Below are 25,196 nucleotides of genomic sequence, written 5' to 3'. Positions count from 1 at the left end.
CCATCCCAGGTGTGTGACCCCAGGTGTGCCCAGGTGTGCCCAAGTGTGTGTAATGACTCTCAGGTGTATCTCAGGTGTGTGTAATGACTCTCAAGTGTATCCCAGGTGTGCCCAGGTGTATCCCAGGTGTGTGTAACGGCACTCAGGTGTATCTCAGGTGTACCCAGGTGTATCCCAGGTGTATCCCAGGTGTGTGTAATGGCACTCAGGTGTATCCCAGGTGTGCCCAGGTGTATCTCAAGTGTATCTCAGGTGTGCCCAGGTGTGTGTAATGACACTCAGGTGTATCCCAGGTGTACCCAGGTGTACCCAGGTGTATCCCAGGTGTGCCCAGGTGTATGTAATGACTCTCAGGAGTGCCCAGGTGTGTCACACAGGTGTCTCAGGTGTGCCCAGGTACCTTTCTCGCAGGCCAGGTGCGCCAGCAGGGAGATGGTCTGGATGGTCTTGCCCAGCCCCATCCCAGGTGTGTGACCCCAGGTGTGTGTAATGGCACTCAGGTGTATCCCAGGTGTGCCCAGGTGTGTGTAATGGCAGTCAAATGTGCCCAGGTGTATCTCAGGTGTGTGTAATGATTCTTAGGTGTATCTCAGGTGTACCCACGTGTATCCCAGGTGTGTGTTATGACTCTCAGGTGTGCCCAGGTGTGTCCCAGGTGTGTGCAATGACTCTCAGGTGTATCCCAGGTGTGTGTAACAGCACTCAGGTGTATCCCAGGTGTACCCAGGTGTACCCAAGTGTATCCCAGGTGTCTCAGGTGTATCCCAGGTGTGTCCAGGTGTATGCAATGACTCTCAGGTATGCCCAGGTGTACCCAGTTGTATCCCAGGTGTATCTCAGGTGTGCCCAGGTGTGCCCAGGTGTATACCAGGTGTACCTAGCCATACCCAGGTGTATCCCAGGTGTGTGTAATGACTCTCAGGTGTATCTCAGGTGTACCCAGCCGTGCCCAGGTGTATCTGAGGTGTGCCCAGGTGTATCCCAGGTGTCTCAGGTGCACCCCAGGTGTGTGTAATGACTCTCAGGTGTACCCAGGTGTGTGTAATGGCACTCAGGCGTATCCCAGGTGTGCCCAGGCGTGCCCCAGGTGTATCCCAGGTGTCTCAGGTGTATCTCAGATATGTATAATGACACTCAGGTGTATCCCAGCCGTACCCAGGTGTGCTCAGGTGTGTCACATAGGTGTACCCAGGTGTGCCCAGCCATACCCAGGTGTATCCCAGGTGTATGTGATGGCTCTCAGGTGTGCCCAGGTGTGCCCAGGTGTATCCCAGGTGTGCGTAACGGCACTCAGGTGTATCCTAGCCGTACCCAGGTGTATGTAACGACTCTCAGGCGTCCCGAGGTGTGCCCAGGTGTGCCCAGGTGTGCCCAGGTGTGCCCAGGTACCTTTCTCGCAGGCCAGGTGCGCCAGCAGGGAGATGGTCTGGATGGTCTTGCCCAGCCCCATCCCAGGTGTGTGACCCCAGGTGTATCCCAGGTGTGTCAGGTGTATCCCAGGTGTGTGTAATGGCACTCAGGTGTATCTGAGGTGTACCCAGGTGTGCCCAGGTGTATCCCAGGTGTGTGTAATGATACGCAGGTGTGCCCAGGTGTGTGTAATGGAACTGAGGTGTATTTCAGGTGTACCCAGGTGTGCCCAGGTGTGTGTAACGACTCTCAGGTGTATCCCAGGTTACCCAGGTGTATCCCAGGTGTGCCCAGGTGTATCTCAGGTGTGTGTAATGACTCTCAGGTGTACCCAGATATATTCCAGGTGTATCCCAGGTGTGTGTAATGGCACTCAGGTGTATCTCAGGTGTACCCAGGTGTGCCCAGGTGTATCCCAGGTGTATCCAAGGTGTCTCAGGTGTATCCCAGGTGTGTGTAACGGCACTCAGGTGTATCCCAGCCGTACCCAGGTGTATGTGATGACTCCCAGGTGTGCCCAGGTGTGCCCAGGTGTGCCCAGGTACCTTTCTCGCAGGCCAGGTGCGCCAGCAGGGAGATGGTCTGGATGGTCTTGCCCAGCCCCATCTCGTCGGCGAGGATCCCGTTCAGCTTCTTCTCGTACATGGTGACCAGCCAGTCCAGCCCGATGTGCTGGTACTCGCGCAGCGTGCCGCGCAGCAGGTGCGGGATCGGCGTCTTCACCTGGCCAGGTGAGTCACAGGTGAGTCACAGGTACCCCCAGGTAAGGCACAGGTACCCCCAATGTCACAGCCCCCCACCATCACCAGCCAGTCCAGCCCGATGTGCTGTACTCGCGCAGCGTGCCGCGCAGCAGGTGCGGGATCGGGGTCTTCACCTGCACAGGTGGGACAGGTGAGACAGGTGAGACAGGTGAGACAGGTGAGACACTCGCAGGTACCCCCAGGTAACCCCAATCCCCCCCAGCCCGATGTGCTGTACTCGCGCAGCGTGTGCGCAGCAGGTGCGGGATGGGTGTCTTCACCTGTACAGGTGAGGCACAGGTAACCTCAGGTGAGTCAGTCCCAGATAAGGCACAGGTAACTCAATTCCAGGTGAGTCAGTCCCAGGTGAGTCCCAGGTACCCCCAGGTGAGGCACAGGTACCCCCAGGTGAGTCAGTCCAAAGTGAGTCAGTCCAATGTGAGTCTCAGGTGAGTCCCAGGTGAGTCTCAGGTACCCCCAGGTGAGTCCCAGATACCCCCAGGTGAGTCAGTCCCAGGTGAGTCAGTCCTATGTGAGTCCCAGGTGAGTCCCAGGTGAGTCCCAGGTACCCCCAGGTGAGACACAGGTACCCCCAGGTGAGCCCCAGATGACTCAATCCCAGGTGAGTCAGTCCCAGGTGAGTCACTCAGGTAAGTCCCAGGTACCCCCAGGTGAGTCAGTCCCAGGTGAGTCACTCAGGTAAGTCCCAGGTACCCCCAGGTGAGTCAGTCCCAGGTGAGTCACAGGTAACTCAATCCCAGGTGAGTCCCAGGTGAGTCCCAGGTACCCCCACGTGAGGCACAGGTGCCCCCAGGTGAGTCAGTCCCAGGTGAGTCAGTCCCAGGTGAGTCAGTCCCAGTCAGTCCCAGGTGAGTCCCAGGTACCCCCAGATGAGGCACAGGTAACTCAATCCCAGGTCAGTCGAGTCATTTCCAGGTGAGTCCCAGGTGAGTCAGTCCCAGGTGAGTCAATCCCAGGTGAATCCACCACAAATAAATCAGTCCAGGTCAGTCCCAGGTGAGCCCCAGGTGAGTCACTCAGGTGAGTCCCGAGTGAGCCCCCAGGTGAGCCCCAGGTGAGCCCCTCACAGGTACCCCAATCCCCCCCAGCCCGATGTGCTGGTACTCGCGCAGCGTGTGCGCAGCAGGTGCGGGATCGGCGTCTTCACCTGTGCAGGTGAGACAGGTGAGACAGGTGAGACAGGTGAGACACTCACAGGTACCCCCAGGTGAGGCACAGGTACCCCCAATGTCACAGCCCCCCACCATCACCAGCCAGTCCAGCCCCATGTGCTGGTACAGGTGAGTCACTCCAGGTGAGTCCCAGGTGAGTCCCAGGTACCCCCAGGTAAGGCACAGGTACCCCCAGGTGAGACACAGGTAACTCAGTCCAGGTGAGTCAAGTCAGTCCCAGTCAGTCCCAGGTGAGTCAGTCCCAGGTGAGTCATTTCCAGGTCAGTCCCAGGTACCCACAGGTAAGTCACTCCAGGTCAGTCCCAGGTGAGGCACAGTCCCCCAGGTGAGTCCCAGATACCCCCAGGTGAGTCAGTCCCAGGTGAGTCAGTCCTATGTGAGTCCCAGGTGAGTCCCAGGTGAGTCCCAGGTACCCCCAGGTGAGACACAAGTGAGTCAGTCCCAGGTGAGTCACAGGTAACTCAATCCCAGGTGAATCCACCACAGGTGAGTCCCAGGTGAGTCGGTCCCAGGTGAGTCAGTCCCAGGTGACTCACTCAGGTGAGTCCCAGGTACCCCCAGGTGGGTCAGTCCCAAATGAGTCCCAGGTGAGTCAGTCACAGGTGAATCCACCACAGGTAAATCAGTCCAGATCAGCCCCAGGTGAGCCCCAGGTGCCCCCAGGTGAGCCCCAGGTGAGCCCCTCACAGGTACCCCAATCCCCCCCAGCCCGATGTGCTGGTACTCGCGCAGCGTGTGCGCAGCAGGTGCGGGATCGGTGTTTTTACCTGGCCAGGTGAGTTACAGGTAACCTCAGGTGAGGCACAGGTAAGGCACAGGTGAGACACACCTGAGCCCCTCACAGGTACCCCCAGGTAACCCCAATCCCCCCCAGCCCGATGTGCTGTACTCGCGCAGCGTGCCGCGCAGCAGGTGCGGGATCGGGGTCTTTACCTGTGCAGGTGAGACCCCCAGGTGAGTCACAGGTACCCCCAGGTGAGGCACAGGTACCCCCAGGTCAGTCCCAGGTACCCCCAGGTAAGTCAGTCCCAAGTGAGTCAGTCCCAGGTGAGTCTCAGGTGAGTCCCAGGTGAGTCTCAGGTACCCCAGGTGAGGCACAGGTACCCCAGGTGAGGCACAGGTGAGGCACAGGTACCCCAGGTGAGCCCCTCACAGGTACCCCCAGGTAAGGCACAGGTACCCCAATCCCCCCCAGCCCGATGTGCTGGTACTCGCGCAGCGTGTGCGCAGCAGGTGCGGGATGGGGGTCTTCACCTGGCCAGGTGAGACAGGTAACCCCAGGTGAGACACACCTGAGCCCCAGGTGAGTCCCAGGTGAGGCACAGGTACCCCCACGTGAGTCACAGGTGAGGCACAGGTGAGTCACAGGTAACTCAATCCCAGGTGAGTCAGTCCCAGGTGAGGCACATGTGAGTCAGTCCCAGTCAGTCCCAGGTGAGTCAGTCCCAGTCAGTCCCAGGTGAGTCCACCACAGGTGAATCCACCACAGGTAAATCAGTCCAGGTCAGCCCCAGGTCACTCCCAGATACCCCCAGGTGAGCCCCAGGTGAGCCTCTGACAGGTACCCCCAGGTGAGTCACAGGTACCCCCAGGTGAGCCCCAGGTACCCCCAGGTGAGGCACAGGTACCCCCAGGTAAGTCAGTCCCAAGTCAGTCAGTCCTATGTGAGTCTCAGGTGAGTCCCAGGTGAGTCCCAGGTGAGTCTCAGGTACCCCCAGGTGAGTCAGTCCCAGGTGAGTCACTCAGGTGAGTCCCTGACAGGTACCCCCAGGTGAGCCCCAGGTGCCCCCAGGTGAGACACAGGTACCCCCAGGTGAGTGTAGAGGTGAGTCCCAGGTGAGTCAGTCCCAGGTGAGTCAGTCCCAGGTGAGGCACAGGTAACTCAATCCCAGGTGAATCCACCACAGGTAAATCAGTCCAGGTCAGTCCCAGGTGAGTCAGTCCCAGGTGAGTCAGTCCAGGTCAGTCCCAGGTGAGGCACAGGTACCCCCAGGTGAGTCCCAGGTGAGTCAGTTCCAGGTGAGTCACTCAGGTGAGTCTCAGGTGAGTCCCAGGTACCCCCAGGTGAGTCCCAGGTACCCCCAGGTGAGTCAGTCCCAGGTGAGTCAGTCCCAGGTGAGCCCCAGGTGAGTCAGTCCCAGGTAAGTCAGTCCCAGGTCAGTCCCAGGTGAGCCCCTCACAGGTACCCCATTCACCCCCAGCCCGATGTGCTGTACTCGCGCAGCGTGTGCGCAGCAGGTGCGGGATCGGCGTCTTCACCTGTGCAGGTGAGACACAGGTGAGACAGAGGTGAGCCCCAGGTGAGCCCCTGACAGGTACCCCCAGGTAAGGCACAGGTACCCCCAGGTAAGTCAGTCCCAAGTCAGTCAGTCCTATGTGAGTCTCAGGTACCCCCAGGTGAGTCTCAGGTACCCCCAGGTGAGCCTCAGGTACCCCAGGTGAGGCACAGGTGAGCCCCAGGTAAGTCAGTCCCAGGTGACTCAGTCCTATGTGAGTCTCAGGTGAGTCCCAGATGAGTCCCAGGTGAGTCTCAGGTACCCCCAGGTGAGTCTCAGGTACCCCCAGGTGAGTCAGTCCCAGGTGAGTCACTCAGGTGAGTCCCAGGTAACTCAATCCCAGGTGAATCCACCACAGGTGAGTCAGTCCAGGTCAGTCCCAGGTGAGTCACTCAGGTGAGTCACTCAGGTGAGTAATTTAGGTGAGTTAGTCCCAGGTGAGTCAGTCCCAGGTGAGGCACAGGTAACTCAATCCCAGGAGAATCCACCACAAGTAAATCCGTCCAGGTCAGTCCCAGGTGAGTCTCAGGTACCCCCAGGTGAGTCTCAGGTACCCCCAGGTGAGCCCCAGGTACCCCAGGTGAGGCACAGGTGAGTCACAGGTACCCCCAGGTGAGCCCCTCACAGGTACCCCAATCCCCCCCAGCCCGATGTGCTGGTACTCGCGCAGCGTGTGCGCAGCAGGTGCGGGATCGGCGTCTTCACCTGGCCAGGTGAGTCACAGGTACCCCCAGGTGAGACACAGGTACCCCCAAGTGAGATCCAGGTACCCCCAGGTGAGTCTCAGGTACCCCCAGGTGAGTCCCAGGTGAGCCCCAGGTGAGCCCCAGGTGAGCCCCAGGTGAGCCCCTGACAGGTACCCCAATCCCCCCCCAGCCCGATGTGCTGGTACTCGCGCAGCGTGTGCGCAGCAGGTGCGGGATGGGTGTTTTTACCTGGCCAGGTGAGACAGGTGAGTCCCAGGTGAGATATTCACAGGTACCCCCAAGTGAGGCACAGGTGAGCCCCAGGTGAATGAAGATGTGAGGCGCAGGTGAGTCACAGGTAACTCAATCCCAGTTGAGTCAGTCCAGGTCAGTCCCAGGTGAGTCTCAGGTACCCGCAGGTGAGTCCCAGGTGAGTCCCAGGTGAGTCAGTCCCAGGTGAGTCCCAGGTGAGTCAGTCCCAGGTGAGTCAGTCCCAGGTGAGTCCCAGGTAACTCAGTCCCAGGTGAATCCACCACAAGTAAATCAGTCCAGGTCAGTCCCTGATGAGGCACAGGTACCCCCAGGTGAGTGTAGAGATGAGGCACAAGTGAGTCACAGGAAAGTCAATCCCAGGTGAGTCAGTCCCAGGTGAGTCACAGGTAACTCAGTCCCAGGTGAATCCACCACAGCTGAGTCAGTCCAGGTGAGTCCCAGGTACGCCCAGGTGAGGCACAGGTACCCCCAGGTGAGTCAGTCCCAGTTAAGTTAGTCCCAGGTGAGTCACTCTCAGGTGAGTCACTCAGGTGAGTCACTCAGGTGAGTCAGCCAATCAGCTCCTGCCTCACCTGTGCGCACACAGAGCTCAGCCAATCAGCTCCCAGGTGTGCCCAGGTGTGCCCAGGTGTATCTCAGGTGCCCCCAGGTGTATCTCAGATGTGCCCAGGTGTGCCCAAGTGAGTGCCCAGGTGTATCTCAGGTATACCCAGCTGTGCCCAGGTGTGCCCAGGTATATCTCAGCTGTGCCCAGGTGTGCCCAGGTGTGCCCAGGTGTGCCCAGCTGTGCCCAGGTGAATGCCCAGGTGAGTGCCCAGGTGAGTTACCTGTGTGGTGGCCAAGGTGTACCCCTTGGGCTGGAGACTCTGTGTACCCAGGTGTGCCCACGTGTATCTCAGGTGTGCCCAGGTGAGTGCCCAGGTGTGCCCAGGTGCGTTACCTGCGTGGTGGCCAGGGTGTACCCCTTGGGCTGCAGACTCTCCGCCGCCGCCGCGATGTCGCTGATCTCCTTCTTGGGGGCGGGGCCGGGGGGCGGGGCCGGGGCGGGGCTCACCTGGGCAGGTGCGGGCGGGGCCGCGCCCCCCCGGGGCTCACCTGCCGGCCCCTCCCCCCCTCCTCCTCCTCCTCCTCCTCTTCGGCCTCGTCCTCCTCCTCCTCCTCCTCTTCCTCCTCCTCCTCCTCCTCGGTGTCGCCGCCAGGTGAGTCTGGGGGACAGGTGAGGGGGGGTGACACACCTGGGCAGGTGTGACACACCTGGGGAGGGGGTTGGGACACACCTGAGGGGATTGGGACTCACCTGAGAGGGGTTTGGGACACACCTGAGGGGGTTGGGACACACCTGAGGGGGTTTGGGACACACCTGGACAGGTGGGACACACCTGGGGAGGGGGTTGGGACACACCTGAGGGGGGTTGGGACACACCTGGACAGGTGGGACACACCTGAGAGGGGTTGGGACACACCTGAGGGGGGTTGGGACACACCTGGACAGGTGTGACACACCTGAGGGGGTTGGGACACACCTGAGGGGGTTGGGACACACCTGGACAGGTGTGACACACCTGGAGGGGGTTTGGGACACACCTGAGGGGGTTGGGACACACCTGGACAGGTGTGACACACCTGAGGGGGTTGGGACACACCTGAGGGGGTTGGGACACACCTGAGGGGGGTTGGGACACACCTGAGGGGGGTTGGGACACACCTGAGGGGGGTTGGGACACACCTGAGGGGGTTGGGACACACCTGAGGGGGTTTGGGACACACCTGGACAGGTGGGACACACCTGAGGGGGGTTGGGACACACCTGAGGGGGTTTGGGACACACCTGGGCAGGTGTGACACACCTGAGGGGGGGGGTTGGGACACACCTGGACAGGTGAGACACACCTGAGGGGGTTTGGGACACACCTGAGGGGGTTGGGACACACCTGAGGGGGTTGGGACACACCTGAGGGGCTTGGGACACACCTGAGGGGGTTTGGGACACACCTGAGGGGTTTGGGACACACCTGAGGGGGTTGGGACACACCTGAGGGGGTTTGGGACACACCTGAGGGGGGTTGGGACACACCTGGGGGGGTTGGGACACACCTGGACAGGCACAGACACACCTGGGACAGGTGAGATACACCTGGGACAGGTACAGACACACCTGGGACAGGCACAGACACACCTGGACAGGCACAGACACACCTGGGACAGGTACAGACACACCTGGGACAGGTGAGACACACCTGGACAGGTACAGACACACCTGGACAGGCACAGACACACCTGGGACAGGCACAGACACACCTGGACAGGCACAGACACACCTGGGACAGGTGAGACACACCTGGACAGGTGAGATACACCTGGGACAGGTACAGACACACCTGGACAGGCACAGACACACCTGGGCAGGCACAGACACACCTGAGACAGGCACAGACACACCTGGGCAGGCACAGACACACCTGAGACAGGCACAGACACACCTGGGACAGGCACAGACACACCTGGGACAGGCACAGACACACCTGGGACAGGTGAGACACACCTGGACAGGTGAGACACACCTGGGACAGGCACAGACACACCTGGACAGGCACAGACACACCTGGGACAGGTACAGACACACCTGGGACAGGCACAGACACACCTGGGACAGGTACAGACACACCTGGGACAGGCACAGACACACCTGGGACAGGCACAGACTCACCTGGACAGGCACAGACACACCTGGGACAGGTGAGACACACCTGGACAGGTACAGACACACCTGGGACAGGCACAGACACACCTGGACAGGTACAGACACACCTGGGACAGGTACAGACACACCTGGGACAGGCACAGACACACCTGGGACAGGCACAGACACACCTGGGACAGGCACAGACACACCTGGACAGGTACAGACACACCTGGGACAGGTACAGACACACCTGGACAGGTGTGACTCACCTGAGCGGGTGCTGCTGGCGCCGGGGGCGGAGTCGCAGTCGGAGTCGGTGAAGGCGCCGCGGTAACGCTGCAGCAGCTCCTCCATGGGCAGCGCACCTGGAACACACCTGGGTCACCTGGGGAACACCTGGGGGCACCTGAGACACACCTGAGTCACACCTGGGGGCACCTGGGGAACTGAAACACACCTGAGACACACCTGGGACACACCTGGGGAACTGAAACACACCTGAGACACACCTGGGACACACCTGGGGAGTAGCTGGGGGTACCTGGGACACACCTGGGAGCACCTGAAACACACCTGAGAGTCACCTGGGGTAGCTGGGGCACACCTGGTGGCACCTGGGGGCACCTGAAACACACCTGGGGTCACCTGGGGGCACTTGGGCACCTGAAACACACCTGGGCACACTTGGGGGCACCTAAGATACACCTGGGCACCTGAGGTCACCTGGAGTCACACTTGGGGGCACACCTGGGGGTACCTGGGGGCACCTGGGGATATCTGGGGCACACCTCAGTTACCTGGGACACACCTGTGTCACATGGTCACACCTGGGACACACCTGGGGGCGCCTGAAACACACCTGGGGACACCTGGGAACACCTGCAACACACCTGGGTCACACCTGGGGTCACCTGGGGGCACCTGAAACACACCTGGGGAACACCTGGGGGCACCTGGGACACACCTGGGGGCACCTGGGCACACCTGGGTCACCTGGGGGCATCTGGGGAACACCTGAAACACACCTGGGACACACCTGGGGGCACCTGAGGTCACCTGGGGTCACACTTGGGGGCACAACTGGGGGTACCTGGGGATATCTGGGGCACACCTCAGTTACCTGGGACACACCTGTGTCACATGGTCACACCTGGGACACACCTGGGGGCACCTGAAACATACCTGGGGGCACCTGGGCAAGTGCAACACACCTGAAACACACCTGGGGGCACCTGAGGAACACCTGGATACACCTGGGGAACACCTCGGGCACCTAAAACACACCTGGGGCACCTGGGGGCACCTGCAACAGACCTGGGGGCACGTGGGGGCACCTGAAACACACATGGAGCACACCTGGGGGTACCTGGGGTCACCTGGGACACACCTGAGGGCTCCCAGGTGGATCTCGGGGGGTCCCAGTGCAGTTTGGGGGAAATTTGGGGGATTTTGGGGCTGATTTTGGGGGACTTTGGGGTTTTTAGGGCTCATTTTGGGACATTTTGGGTCATTTTGGGACATTTTTGGGTTTTTAGGGCTCATTTTGGGACATTTTGGGACATTTTGGGACATTTTGGGGCATTTTGGGCTTCAGAGCTGATTTTGGGACATTTTGGGGTTTCAAGGCTGATTTTGAAATATTTTGGGTCATTTCGGGTCATTTTGGGGTTTTTATGGCTCATTTTGGGACATTTTGGGGTTTCAAGGCTGATTTTGACACATTTTGGGTCATTTCAGGTAATTTTGGCATTTTTAGAGCTCATTTTGGGACATTTTGGGTCATTTTGGGGTTTCAAGGCTGATTTTGGGTCATTTCGGGTCATTTTGGGGTTTTTATGGCTCATTTTGGGACATTTTGGTTCATTTTGGGGTTTTCAAGCTGGTTTTGGGACATTTTGGGTAATTTTGGAGGGTCAAGGCTCATTTTGGGTTTTTTTGGGGCGAATTTTGGGTCATTTTGGGGTTTCAAGGCTCATTTTGGGTTATTTTGAACCATATTGGGATTTTTCAGGGCGAATTTTGGGTCATTTTGGGTCATTTTGGAGGTTCAAGGCTCATTTTGGGTCGTTTTGGGATTTTTCATGGCGAATTTGGGTCATTTTGGGGTTTCAAGGCTCATTTTGGGTCATTTTGGGATTTTTCAGGGCGAATTTTGAGTCATTTTGGGTCATTCTGAAGTTTTCAGGCTGTTTTTGGGTCATTTTGGGTCATTTTGGAGGTTCAAGGCTCATTTTGAGCCATATTGGGATTTTTCAGGGCGAATTTTTTGTCATTTCGGGATTTCAAGGCTCATTTTGAGTCATTTTGGGATTTTTCAGGAGGAATTTTGGGTCATTTTGGGGTTTCAAGGCTCATTTTGAGTCATTTTGGGATTTTTCAGGGCGAAGTTTGGGTCATTTGGGGATTTCAAGGCTCATTTTGGGTCATTTTGAGCCATTTGGGATTTTTTCGAGCAAATTTTGGGTCATTTTGGGGTTTTAAGATTCATTTTGGGCCATTTTAGGATTCCCAGGGCTTATTTTGGAAAACTTCAGATAATTTTGGGTTACTTTGGGTCATTTTGAAATATCCTGAGGAATTTTAAGGTGATTTTTGGGTTGTTTTGGGAGATTTTTTGGGGGATATTCTGGGTGATTTTGGGTGATTTTTTGGTGATTTTGGGTGATTTTTTGGGTTATTTTCTGGGTGATTTTGGGGTATTTTTGGGCGACTTTGGGTGATTTTTTGGGTTGTTTTGTGGGTGATTTTTGGGGTATTTTCTGTTGGATTTTGGGTAGTTATTGGGCTATTTTTGGGGGGGTTTGAAAGATTCTAAGGGATTTTCTGGGGTGATTTTGGGATATTTTTTGGGGTGGTTTTGGGTGATTTTTTGGGGTATTTTGTGGGTGATTTTGGCTGATTTTTTGGGGTGATTTTGGCTGAATTTTTTTGGTATTTTCTGGGTGATTTTGGGGTATTTTTGTGTGACTTTGGGTGACATTTTGGGTTATTTTCTGGGTGATTTTGGGTGATTTTTTTGGGGTATTTTCTGGGTGATTTTGGAGGACTTTTGGGGTGATTTTTGGGGTATTTTTGGGGTGATTACGGGTGATTTTTTTTGGTTATTTTCTGGGTGACTTTGGGGTATATTTTGGTGACTTTGGGTGATTTTTTGGGGTATTTTCTGGGTGATTTTTTTTGGGGCATTTCCTGGGTGATTTTGGAGGACTTTTGGGGTGATTTTGGGGTATTTTTGGGGTGATTTTAGGTGATTTTGGGGTGTTTCCGTCCCTTACCCTCCCTGGCCAGGTCGTCCAGCTCCTGCTGGGGATTTTGGGGTGATTTTGGGGTATTTTTTGGGGTGACTTTGGGTGATTTTTTGGGGCATTTCCTGTGTGATTTTGGGTGATTTTTTGGGGCATTTCCTGGATGATTTTGGGTGATTTTTTTGAGCATTTCCTGTGTGTTTTTAGGGTGTTTTCTGGTTGATTTTGGGATATATTTTGGTGACTTCGGGGGATTTTTTGGGGCGTTTCCTGCGTGATTTTGGGTGATTTTTTGGGGTGATTTTGGGTGATTTTTGTGGGTATTTTCTGGGTGATTTTGGGGTATTTTTTTGGGTGATTTTCAGGTGATTTTGGGGTGATTTTGGGTGTTTCTGTCCCTTACCCTCCCTGGCCAGGTCGTCCAGCTCCTGCTGGTGATCGACGTCGCCCTCGAGGCGCTCCTGAGCCGCGATCGTGTCCTCCTCGTCCTCACCTGCCACGGGGGCACCAAATGGCACCAAAATGTACAAAAATGGCACCAAATGGCACCAAAATGGCACCAAAAGTTACAAAATGGCACCAAAATGGCATCAAATGGCACCAAAAGTTACAAAATGGCACCAAAATGGCATCAAATGGCACCAAAAGTTACAAAATGGCACCAAAATGGCATCAAATGGCACCAAAATGGCACCAAAAGGTACCAAAATGGCACCAAAATGGCATCAAAAGGTACCAAAAAGTCATCAAAATGGCACCAAATGGCGCCAAAAGGCAGCAAATGGTGCCAAATAGCACCAAAATGGCACCAAAATGGCACAAAATTGAACAAAATGGCACCAAAATGGTACAAAATTGCACCAAATGGAACAAAATGGTACCAAAATGGCACCAAATGGCGACAAAATGGCAACAAAATGGCATCAAAACGACGCAAAGTGGTAAAAAATGGTTAAAAATGGCACCATAATGGCAAAAAAATGGTATCAAAAGGCAACGAAATTGCAACAAAAGGCATGAAAATGGTAAAAAAATGGCACCAAAATGGCAACAAATGGTAAAAAATTCCTCCAATTCTTAGCAAATGTCATCAAACTCGACCAAAATGGTAAAAAAAAGGCAACAAAATGGTGAAAAATGACACAAAATGGTAAAAAATGGCACAAAATGGCACCAAGTGGCAGTAAAATGGCACCAAAATGGTAAAAAATGGCACCAAAATAGAAAAAAAAAAGGCACAAAATGGCACCAAAGTGACAAAAATTGGTAAAAAATGGAACCAAAATGGCAAAAAATGGCACCAAAATAGCAAAAAATGGCAACAAAATGGCCCCAAAGTGGCAAGAAATGGTAAAAAATGGCACCAAAATGATGAAAAATGGTAAAAAAAGGCAAAAAATGGTAAAAAAACGGCACAAAATGGCACCAAAGTGGCAAAAAATGGTAAAAAAAGGCAAAAAAATGGCACAAAATGGCAAAAAATGGCACAAAATGGCACCTCCCCCTCACCTGTCCCCTCCCCCATCTCACCTGTCCCCTCCCCCACATCTCACCTGTCCCCTCCCCCCCCCTCACCTGTCCCCTCCCCCCTCCCCGCCCCTCCCCCTCTCACCCTCCTCCTCCTCAGCCTCGAACTCTTCATCCTCCTCCCGCGGGCCCCAGGGGGGGGGAGGGGCCGGACCGAGCACCTGTGGGGGAGGGGACAGGTGAGAGGGGGGAGGGGCGGGGGAGGGGACAGGTGAGAGTGGGAGGGGCGGGGGAGGGGACAGGTGAGAGGGGGGAGGGGTGGGGGAGGGGACAGGTGAGAGGGGGGAGGGGACAGGTGAGAAATGGGGAGGGGACAGGTGAGAATGGGGGAGGGGACAGGTGAGAAATGGGGGAGGGGACAGGTGACAAATGGGGGAGGGGACAGGTGAGATGGGGGAGGGGCGGGGGAGGGGACAGGTGAGAAATGGGGGAGGGGACAGGTGAGAAATGGGGGAGGGGCCTGAGGGGGGAGGGGACAGGTGAGAAATGGGGGAGGGGACAGGTGAGAATGGGGGAGGGGTGGGGGAGGGGACAGGTGAGATGGGGGAGGGGACAGGTGAGAGTGGGGGAGGGGACAGGTGAGAAATGGGGGGAGGGGACAAAGGGGGGGGAGGGGACAGGTGAGAGATGGGGGAGGGGACAGGTGAGAAATGGGGGGAGGGGACAAAGGGGGGGGAGGGGACAGGTGAGAGATGGGGGAGGGGACAGGTGAGAAATGGGGGACAGGTGAGATTGGGGGGGGAGGGGACAGGTGAGAAATGGGGGTGGGGTGGGGGAGGGGACAGGTGAGAAATGGGGGAGGGGACAGGTGAGAAATGGGGGGGAGGGGACAAAGGGGGGGGAGGGGACAGGTGAGAGATGGGGGAGGGGACAGGTGAGAAATGGGGGACAGGTGAGATTGGGGGGGGAGGGGACAGGTGAGAAATGGGGGTGGGGTGGGGGAGGGGACAGGTGAGAAATGGGGGAGGGGTGGGGGAGGGGACAGGTGAGAATGGGGGAGGGGACAGGTGAGAAATGGGGGAGGGGACAGGTGAGATGGGGGAGGGGACAGAGGGGGGGGAGGGGACAGGTGAGAGAGGGGGGGAGGGGACAGGTGAGAGGGGGGGGGAGGGGACAGGTGAGAGGGGGGGGAGGGGACAGAGGGGGGGAGGGGACAGGTGAGAGAGGGGGGAGGGGACAGGTGAGAGGGGGGAGGGGACAGGTGAGAGGGGGGAGGGGACAGGTGAGGGGGGGAGGGGACAGGTGAGGGGACAGGTAAGGTGGGGGAGGGGACAGGTGAAGGGACAGGGGGGTGGGGGAGGGGACAGGTGGGGGAGGGGCGTTACCTGTGGGGGGAGGGTCCCCAGGAGGTCACCCAAAGGTCGGGGGGGGCTCTCGGCCGAGGCTGCAAAGGTGGGGACAGGTGAGAGCCCAGCACCCATGGGTGGCACCTGAGCACCCACAGGTGACACCTGAGCACCCACAGGTGAGACCTGAGCACCCACGGGTGACACCTGAGCACCCACAGGTGAGACCTGAGCACCCATGGGTGACACCTGAACCGACAGGTGAGACATGGGCACCCATGGGTGACACCTGAGCACCCACAGGTGACACCTGAGCACCCACAGGTGAGACATGGGCACCCATGGGTGGCACCTGAGCACCCATGGGTGGCACCTGAGCACCCACAGGTGACACCTGAGCACCCATGGGTGAGACCTGAGCACCCACAGGTGACACCTGAGCACCCATGGGTGAGACCTGAGCACCCACAGGTGACACCTGAGCACCCACAGGTGAGACATGAGCACCCACGGGTGACACCTGAGCACCCACAGGTGGCACCTGAGCACCCATGGGTGACACCTGAGCACCCACGGGTGACACCTGAGCACCCACAGGTGACACCTGAGCACCCACGGGTGGCACCTGAGCACCCACAGGTGAGACCTGAGCACCCACAGGTGGCACCTGAGCACCCACGGGTGACACCTGAGCACCCACAGGTGACACCTGAGCACCCACAGGTGACACCTGAGCACCCACAGGTGAGACCTGAGCACCCATGGGTGACACCTGAGCACCCACGGGTGACACCTGAGCACCCTCGGGTGGCACCTGAGCACCCATGGGTGGCACCTGAGCACCCACAGGTGACACCTGAGCACCCATGGGTGACACCTGAGCACCCACAGGTGACACCTGAGCACCCACGGGTGACACCTGAGCACCCACAGGTGACACCTGAGCACCCACAGGTGAGACCTGAGCACCCATGGGTGACACCTGAGCACCCACAGGTGACACCTGAGCACCCATGGGTGACACCTGAGCACCCACAGGTGAGACCTGAGCACCCACAGGTGACACCTGAGCACCCACAGGTGACACCTGAGCACCCATGGGTGACACCTGAGCACCCAAGGGTGGCACCTGAGCACCCACAGGTGAGACCTGAGCACCCATGGGTGACACCTGAGCACCCACGGGTGACACCTGAGCACCCACAGGTGACACCTGAGCACCCACAGGTGACAACTGAGCACCCACAGGTGAAACCTGAGCACCCATGGGTGGCACCTGAGCACCCACAGGTGAGACCTGAGCACCCACAGGTGACACCTGAGCACCCATGGGTGACACCTGAGCACCCATGGGTGACACCTGAGCACCCACAGGTGACACCTGAGCACCCATGGGTGACACCTGAGCAACCACAGGTGACCTCAAACCCCCTCAGGTGACCCCAAACCCCCCCCAAACCCCTCTCAGGTGAGTCTCACCTGCACAGGTGAGCTGTGGGCGTGGCCGGGGCGTGGCATTGAGGCTCCGGCTCAGCAGGTGTGACCCCAAACCCCCCCCAAACCCCTCTCAGGTGACCCCAAACCCCTCTCAGGTGTGTCTCACCTGCACAGGTGAGCTGTGGGCGTGGCCGGGGCGTGGCCTGGTTCAGGCTCCGGCTCAGCAGGTGCGACCCCAAACCCCCCCCAAACCCCTCTCAGGTGTGTCCCAAACCCCTCTCAGGTGACCCCAAACCCCTCTCAGGTGTGTCCCAAACCCCTCTCAGGTGACCCCAAACCCCTCCCAGGTGTGTCTCACCTGCACAGGTGAGCTGTGGGCGTGGCCGTGGGGCCTGGTTCAGGCTGCGGCTCAGCAGGTGTGACCCCAAACCCCACCCAAACCCCTCTCAGGTGAGTCTCACCTGCACAGGTGAGCTGTGGGCGTGGCCGGGGCGTGGCATTGAGGCTGCGGCTCAGCAGGTGTGACCCCAAACCCCCCCCAAACCCCTCTCAGGTGTGTCTCACCTGCACAGGTGAGCTGTGGGCGTGGCCGGGGCGTGGCATTGAGGCTGCGGCTCAGCAGGTGTGACCCCAAACCCCCCCAAACCCCTCCCAGGTGACCCCAAACCCCTCTCAGGTGCCCCCAAACCCCTCTCAGGTGAGTCCCACCTGCACAGGTGCCCCCAAACCCCACCCAAACCCCTCTCAGGTGACCCCAAACCCCCCTCAGGTGACCCCAAACCTCTCTCAGGTGAGTCCCACCTGCACAGGTGACCCCAAACCCCTCTCAGGTGACCCCAAACCCTCTCAGGTGAGTCCCACCTGCACAGGTGACCCCAAACCCCACCCAAACCCCTCTCAGGTGACCCCAAACCCCTCTGAGGTGAGTCTCACCTGCACAGGTGACCCCAAACCCCACCCAAACCACTCTCAGGTGACCCCAAACCCCTCTCAGGTGACCCCAAACCCCTCTCAGGTGAGTCTCACCTGCACAGGTGAGCTGTGGGCGTGGCCGTGGGGCCTGGTTCAGGCTGCGGCTCAGCAGGTGCGAGTACCGCTCCGTCTGCCCCACGATGAAGTCCAGGTGCAGGTCCAGCGCCTTCTTCCGGCGCTCCTCGAGACGGGACTGCTGCTTGAACTGCACCACCTGCGGGCACCTGGCGGTCACCTGGGGGCACCTGTGTGCCCCTGTGAGCCCACCTCTGTGCCCACCTGTGTGCCCATGTGCACCTAAACTGCACCACCTGTGGGCACCTGGGGGTCACCTGGGGCACCTGGAGATCACCTGGGGCACACCTGTGTGCCCGTGATCCCACCTGGGCACCTGTGTGCTGCTTGAACTGCACCACCTGCGGGCACCTGGCGGTCACCTGGGGCACACCTGGGCACCTACAAGCTCACCTGGGCACCTGTGTGCCCATCTGTGATCCCACCTGTGTGAACACCTGGGGGCACCTGGGCACCTGTGTGCCACCTGTGTGCACCTGAACTGCACCACCTGCGGGCACCTGGAGCACCTGTGTGCCCATCTGTGATCCCACCTGTGTGATCACCTTGGGCACCTGGGCACCTGTGTGCCACTTGTGTGCCACCTGTGAGCCCACCTGGGCACCTGTGTGCACACCTGTGTGCCACCTGTGTGATCACCTGGGCACACCTGTGCCCACCTGGGGGACACCTGGGCACCTGTGTGCCAAACTGTGATCCCACCTGTGTGCCCGTGTGCCCACCTGTGTGCTCACCTGGGCACCTGGGCACCTGTGACCTCACCTGTGTACCACCTGTGTGCCCGTGTGCCCACCTGTGTGCCTACCTGTGTGCCTACCTGTGTGCCAATCTGTGATCCCACCTGTGTGCCACCTGTGTGCATTGAACTGCACCACCTGCGGGCACCTGTGTGATCACCTGGGGCACCTGGGCCCACCTGTGTGCCCATCTGGGCATCTGTGTGCCACCTGTGTGCCCACCTGTGTGCCCACCTGTGTGCCCACCTGGGCATCTGTGTGCCACCTGTGTGCCTGTGTGCCCACCTGTGTGCCCACCTGGGCACCTGTGTGATCACCTGTGTGCCCGTGATCCCACCTGTGTGCCCACCTGGGCACCTGTGTGATCACCTGGGGGCACCTGGGCACCTGTGTGCCACCTGTGTGCCCACCTATGTGCTCACCTGTGTGCACACCTGGGCACCTGTGTGCTACTCTGTCCACCTGGGCACCTGTCTGCCCATGTGCCCACCTGTGAGCTCACCTGTGTGCTTATCTGTGATCCCACCTCTGTTCCACCTGCAGGCACCTGGGGTCACCTGGGGCACACCTGTGTGCCGACAGGGGCACCTGTGTGCCACCTGGGCACCTGGGGGCTCACCTGGGCACCTGGAGCTCACCTGTGTGCCCACCTGGGCACCTGTGTGCCACACCTGGGAACCTGTGTGCTCCTCTGTCCACCTTGGCACCGGTCTGCCCATGTGCCCACCTGTGAGATCACCTGTGCCACCTGTGTGCCTGTGTGCCCACCTGTGTGCCACCTGGGCACCTGTGTGCTCCTCTGCCCACCTGGGCACCTGTGTGCATTGAACTGCACCACCTGCGGGCACCTGGGAGCTCACCTGTGTGCCCGTGTGCCCACCTGGGGGCTCACCTGGGCACCTACAAGCTCACCTGGGCACCTGTGTGCCACCTGTGTGCCCAACTGTGTGCCCAATTGTGATCCCACCTGTGTGGCCAACTGGGTGCCCACCTGTGTGAACACCTGTGTGCTCACCTGGGCACCACCTGTGTGCTCAGCTGTGTTCCCAGGTGCCCCCAGGTGTGTCCCAGGTGTATCCCATGTGCCCCCAGGTGTGCCCAAGTGCCCCCAGGTTTGTCCCATATGCCCCCAGGTGTGTCCCAGGTGTACCCAGGTGCCCCCAGGTGTGCCCAGGTGCCCCCAGGTGTGCCCCAGGTGTATTCCAGGTACCCCCAGGTGTGCCCATGTGTGTCCCAGGTATCCCCAGGTGTATCCCACGTCCTTGCAGGTGTACCCAGGTGTGTGCCATGTCCCCCCAGGCGTGCCCAGGTGCCCCCAGGTGTACCCAGGTGTGCCCCAGGTGTTCCCAAGTGTGCACACATTCCCCAAAATGCCCCCCAGGTGCCCCCTGGTGCCCCCAGGTGTATCCCAGGTGCCCCCAGGTGTACCCAGGTGTGTTCCATGTGCCCCCAGGTGTGCCAAGGTGTGTCCCAGGTGCCCTCAGGTGTGCCCAGGTGTGCTCCAGGTATATCCCATGTCCCCCCAGGCATGCCCAGATGCTGTCAGGTGTACCCAGGTGTACCCAGGTGTGCCCAGGTGTATCCAGTTGAATCCCAGGTGTACCCAGGTGCGCCCAGGTTTGCCCAGGTGTACCCAGGTGTGTCCCAGGTGTGTCCAGGTGTCCCCCCATGCCCGCCCAGGTGTGCCCATGCCCCCCCCCCGATGCCTGCCCAGGTGTGCTCATGTGCCCCCCATGTGCCCCCCATGCCCGCCAGGTGTGCCCAGGTGTGCCCAGGTGTGTCCCAGGTGCCCCCAGGTGCGCCCCCATGCCCGCCCAGGTGTGCCCAGGTGTGTCCCATGTGCCCCCAGGTGTGCTCAGGTGTATCGCATGTGACCCCACCTGTATCCCATGTCCCCAGGTGTGTCCCAGGTGCCCCCAGGTGCGCCCCCATGCCCGCCCAGGTGTGTCCCATGTGCCCCTAGGTGTGCCCAGCTGCCCCCAGGTGTGCCCAGGTGCCCCCCCAGGTGTGCCCAGGTGCCCTCAGGTGTGCCCCAGGTGTATCCCATTTCCTCCATGTGCCCCCAGGCACCCCCAGGTGCCTCCCAGGCGCCCTCAGGTGCCCCCAGGTGTGCCCAGGTGTGTCCCACGTCCCTCCCAAGTGCTCCCAGGTGCCCCCCATGTCCCCATGCCCGCCCAGGTGTATCTCAGGTGTATCCCATGTTCCCCCAGGTGTACCCAGGCACCCCCCCATGCCCCCCCAGGTGTGCCCAGGTGCCCCCAGGTGTGCCCAGCTGTCCCCAGGTGTGTCCCATGTGTCCCCCAGGTGTGCCCAGGTGCCCTCAGGTGTGCCCCAGGTGTATCCCATTCCCTCCATGTGCCCCCAGGCACCCCCAGGTGCCTCCCAGGCACCCTCAGGTGACCCCAGGTGTGCCCAGGTGTGTCCCACGTCCCCCCAGGAACCCCCATGTGCCCGCCAGGTGTCCCCCCATGCCCCCCCATGCCCGCCCAGCTGTCCCCAGGTGCCCCCTCAGGTACTCCCAGGTGCCTCCAGGTGCCCCCCATGCCCGCCCAGGTGTGCCCAGGTGTATCTCAGGTGTATCCCATGTTCCCCCAGGTGTCCCCCAATGTTCCCAGGTGCCCCCCCATGCCCGCCCAGGTGTGTCCCCATGTCCCCCCATGTGCCCCCAGGTGTGCCCAGGTGTATCCCACATCCCCCCAGGTGCCCCCCAGGCACCCCCATGTGCCCCCAGGTGTACTCAGGTGTGTCCCATGTGCCCCTAGGTGCCCCCCATGCCCACCCAGGTGTGTCCCCAGGTGTGTCCCAATGTCCCCAGGTGTGTCCCATGTGCCCCCAGGTGTGCCCACATGTCCCCACATGTACTCAGGTGTACCCAGGTATGCCCAGGTGTGCCCAGGTGTATCCCATGTGCCCCCAGGTGCCCCCAGGTGTACCCAGGTGTGTCCCATGTCCCCCCTGGTGTGCCCAGGTCTATCCCATGTCCCCCCAGGTGCCCCCCTGTGCCCCCCCATGTCCCCCCATGCCCGCCCAGGTGTGCCCAGGTGCCCCCAGGTGCCCCCCCATGCCCCCCATGTCCCCCGATGCCCCCCCATGCCCCCCCAGGTGCGCCCAGGTGTACCCAGGTGCCCCCCCATGCCCCCCCAGGTGCGCCCATGTGCCCCCAGGTGCCCCCCATGCCTGCCCAGGTGTGCCCAGGTGTGCCCAGGTGTATCTCAGGTGTATCCCATGTCCCCCCATGCCCCCCATGCCCGCCCAGGTGCCCCCAGGTGCGCCCAGGTGTATCCCACATCCCCCCAGGTGTGCCCAGGTGTGTCCCATGTGCCCCCAGGTGCCCTCCATGTACCCCCAGGTGCCCCCCAGGCACCCCCAGGTGTACCAAGGTGCCCCCCATGCCCGCCCAGGTGTGCCCAGGTGTATCCCATGTCCCCCCAGGTGTGCCCAGGTGTCCCCCCCATGCCCCCCATGTGCCCCCAGGTGTGCCCAGGTGTATCCCACGTCCCCCCAGGTGCCCCCCCATGCCCCCCCGTGCCCGCCCAGGTGCCCCCAGGTGTGCCCATGTGCCCCTAGGTGTGCCCAGGTGTATCCTATGTCCCCCCAAGTGCCCCCCAGGTGCCCCCTGGTGCCCCCAGGTGTATCCCAGGTGTGTCCCATGTGGCCCCAGGTGTGCCCAGGTGTGCCCAGGTGTGCCCAAGTGTATCTCAGGTGCCCCCAGGTGTATCCCAGGTGCCCCCAGGTGTGCCCCATGTGTGTCCCATGTACCTCCAGGTGTATCCAGGTGCCCTCAGGTGTGTCCTATGTGTCCCCAGGTGTGCCCAGGTGTGCCCCAAGTGTGTCCCACAACCCCCCAAGTGCCCCCCAGGTGCGCCCCCATGCCCCCCCAGGTGCCCCCAGGTGCCCCCAGGTGCCCCCCCGATGCCCCCCCATGTGCCCCCACGTGTGCCCAGGTGTATCCCACATCCCCCCAGGTGTATCCCATGCCCCCCTGTGCCCGCCCAGGTGTGCCCAGGTGTATCTCAGGTGTATCCCATGTTCCCCAGGTGTACCCCGATGCCCCCCATGCCCCCCCAGGCACCCCCTCATGCCCCCCATGCCCCCCCATGCCCGCCCAGGTGCCCCCAGGTGCCCCCAGGTGTGTCGGTACCTTCTCGACGCTGCTCCAGAAGTGGCGCACCTCGCGGGCGATGGCGGCGGCCACGCGGCGCAGCTTGGCCTGTTCCTCCCGCTTGGCGCGTTCCTGGCGCTGGCGCTGCTCCTCGTGGTGCCGCATCACCATCCGCACCACCTGCGACAGGTGAGATACAGGTGAGACAGGTGAGACACGGACAGGTGAGACAGGTGAGATACAGGTACAGGTATGGACAGGTGAGATACAGCACACACAGCCCGACCCCGCTGCTCCTCGTGGTGCCGCATCACCATCCGCACCACCTGCGCAGGTACGGACAGGTGAGACACGGACAGGTGAGACAGGTGAGATATACACAGGTAACACAGGTGTGACACAGGTGAGTTACACAGGTGAGACAAGTGAGCACAGACAGGTGATATACAGACAGGTGAGACACAGACAAGTGAGACAGGCAAGCACGGACAGGTGAGACAGGTGAGCACAGACAGGTAAGCACAGACAGGTGAGTTACACAGGTGAGCAGACAGGTGAGACAGGTGAGACACAGCCAGGTGACACAGCGACAGGTGAGCACAGACATGTGTGACACAGGTGAGACAGACAGGTGAGACAGGAACAGGTAACACAGGTGAGACAGGTGAGACACAGGTGACACAGGTAAGACACAGACAGGTAATACAGGTGAGACAGGTGAGACAGACAGGTGAGCAGAGACAGGTGAGTTACACAGGTGAGCACAGACAGGTGAGACACAGGTGAGCCACAGATGAGACACCGGAATTTCACCGGAATTTCTCCAGGTGTGCCCAGGTGTGGCCAGGTGTGGCCAGGTGCGTTACCTTGCGGGCCACGCCCCTCTTCCAGCGGCGCTCCTGGGCGAAGTCGGCGGCCAGCCACTGCATCTCCTCGCACAGGTAATCCCAGTGCACCTTCGGCCGCGCCGGTTCCGGAACCTTCGGCAGCCGCCGCAGAGACCAGAACCCCTCCCGCTTCATCTCGGCCACGCGGTGCTCCACCTCCGCCTCCTGCGCAGGTGGGACAGGTGAGGGACAGGTGGGACAGGTGAGATGGGTGGGGCAAAAAAACCCCAAAAAAATACCCAAAAAATGCAAAAAACCCCGTGATTTTAGCCCAAAAATTGAATAAATTGGAGCCATTTCACTGCTAAAAGCCTCACCTGGGACAGGTGAGCACAGGTGAGACAGGTGAGACAGGTGAGATGGGTGGGGCAAAAAAAACCCAAAAAAATCACCCCAAAAAATGCAAAAACCCCCGTGATTTTAGCCCAAAAATTGAATAAATTGGAGCCATTTAACTCGAAAGCTCCTGAAGGATTCACCTGGGACAGGTGAGACAGGTGAGACACAGACAGGTGAGGGACAGGTGAGGGACAGGTGAGGAACAGGTGAGACAGGTGGGGCAAAAAAACCAAAAAAAATACCCAAAAAATGCAAAAAACCCCGAGATTTTATCCCAAAAATTGAATAAATTGGGGTCATTTCACTCCAAAGCTCCTGAAGGATTCACCTGGGACAGGTGAGACACGGACAGGTGAGACAGGTGAGAGACAGATGAGACACAGGTGAGGGACAGGTGAGGGACAGGTGAGGGACAGGTGAGACAAGTGGGGAAAAAAAAAACCAAAAAAAATACCCAAAAAAATGCAAAAAACCCCAAGATTTTATCCCAAAACTTGAATAAATTGGGTTTTTTTCATTCTAAACCTGCTTAATTCATTAATAAATTATTCATCTGGGACAGGTGAGGGACAGGTGAGGGACAGGTGAGATGGGTGGGGCAAAAAAACCCCAAAAAATGCAAAAAACCGCGAGATTTTAGCCCAAAAATTGATTAAATTGGGGTTATTTCACTCCAAATCTCCTAAAGGATTCACCTGGGACAGGTGAGACAGGTGAGACACAGACAGGTGAGGGACAGGTGGGACAGGTGAGGGACAGGTAAGGGACAGGTGAGATACAGGTGAGGGACAGGTGAGACAGGTGGGGCAAAAAAAACCCAAAAAAATGCAAAAAACCCCAAAATTTTATCCCAAAAATTGAATAAATTGGAGCCATTTCACTCCAAACCTACTGCTCCACCCAGTATAAACCAGTATAACCCAGTATAACCCAGTATAACCCAGTATAACCCAGTATAACCAGTATAACCCAGTATAAACCAGTATAACCCAGTATAACCCAGTATAACCCAGTATAACCCAGTATAACCCAGTATAACCCAGTATAACCCAGTATAACCCAGTATAACCCAGTATAACCAGTATAACCCAGTATAACCCAGTATAACCCAGTATAACCATTCCCAGGGTCTCTCCCAGTACAAACCAGTACAAACCAGTATAACCAGTACAGTTTAACCCTTACGTGCTTGGCCTGCTCGGCGATCCCCGCCGGGCTCCGCTCCCAGTATAACCCAGTATAACCCAGTATAACCCAGTATAACCCAGTATAACCATTCCCAGTGTCTCTCCCAGTACAAACCAGTACAAACCAGTATAACCAGT

The 25,196-nt window shown here is 59.0% G+C and overlaps 1 protein-coding gene across 1 annotated transcript in view; it reads right to left on the bottom strand.

Annotated features, from left to right (window-relative positions):
• Positions 1-25,196, bottom strand: part of SRCAP (Snf2 related CREBBP activator protein) — a 110,293-nt gene that overhangs the window by 73,807 nt on the left and 11,290 nt on the right. The window contains exons 6-16 of the mRNA XM_072936391.1: positions 23,512-23,697; positions 22,685-22,825; positions 17,766-17,945; positions 16,802-16,862; positions 15,362-15,420; positions 14,122-14,197; positions 12,913-13,002; positions 9,534-9,629; positions 7,635-7,786; positions 7,409-7,447; positions 1,956-2,133 (exon numbers count right to left, since the gene is read on the bottom strand). Of these exons, the coding sequence (XP_072792492.1) occupies positions 1,956-2,133; positions 7,409-7,447; positions 7,635-7,786; positions 9,534-9,629; positions 12,913-13,002; positions 14,122-14,197; positions 15,362-15,420; positions 16,802-16,862; positions 17,766-17,945; positions 22,685-22,825; positions 23,512-23,697 (1,258 nt within the window). The remainder of the gene's footprint in view (positions 1-1,955; positions 2,134-7,408; positions 7,448-7,634; positions 7,787-9,533; positions 9,630-12,912; positions 13,003-14,121; positions 14,198-15,361; positions 15,421-16,801; positions 16,863-17,765; positions 17,946-22,684; positions 22,826-23,511; positions 23,698-25,196) is intronic.

Source organism: Taeniopygia guttata, chromosome 16 (genome assembly GCF_048771995.1).
Source record: "Taeniopygia guttata chromosome 16, bTaeGut7.mat, whole genome shotgun sequence".
NCBI lineage: Eukaryota > Metazoa > Chordata > Aves > Passeriformes > Estrildidae > Taeniopygia > Taeniopygia guttata.
Note: the sequence above shows the minus strand (reverse complement) of the source record. Positions and strands in the feature narration are given on the sequence as shown.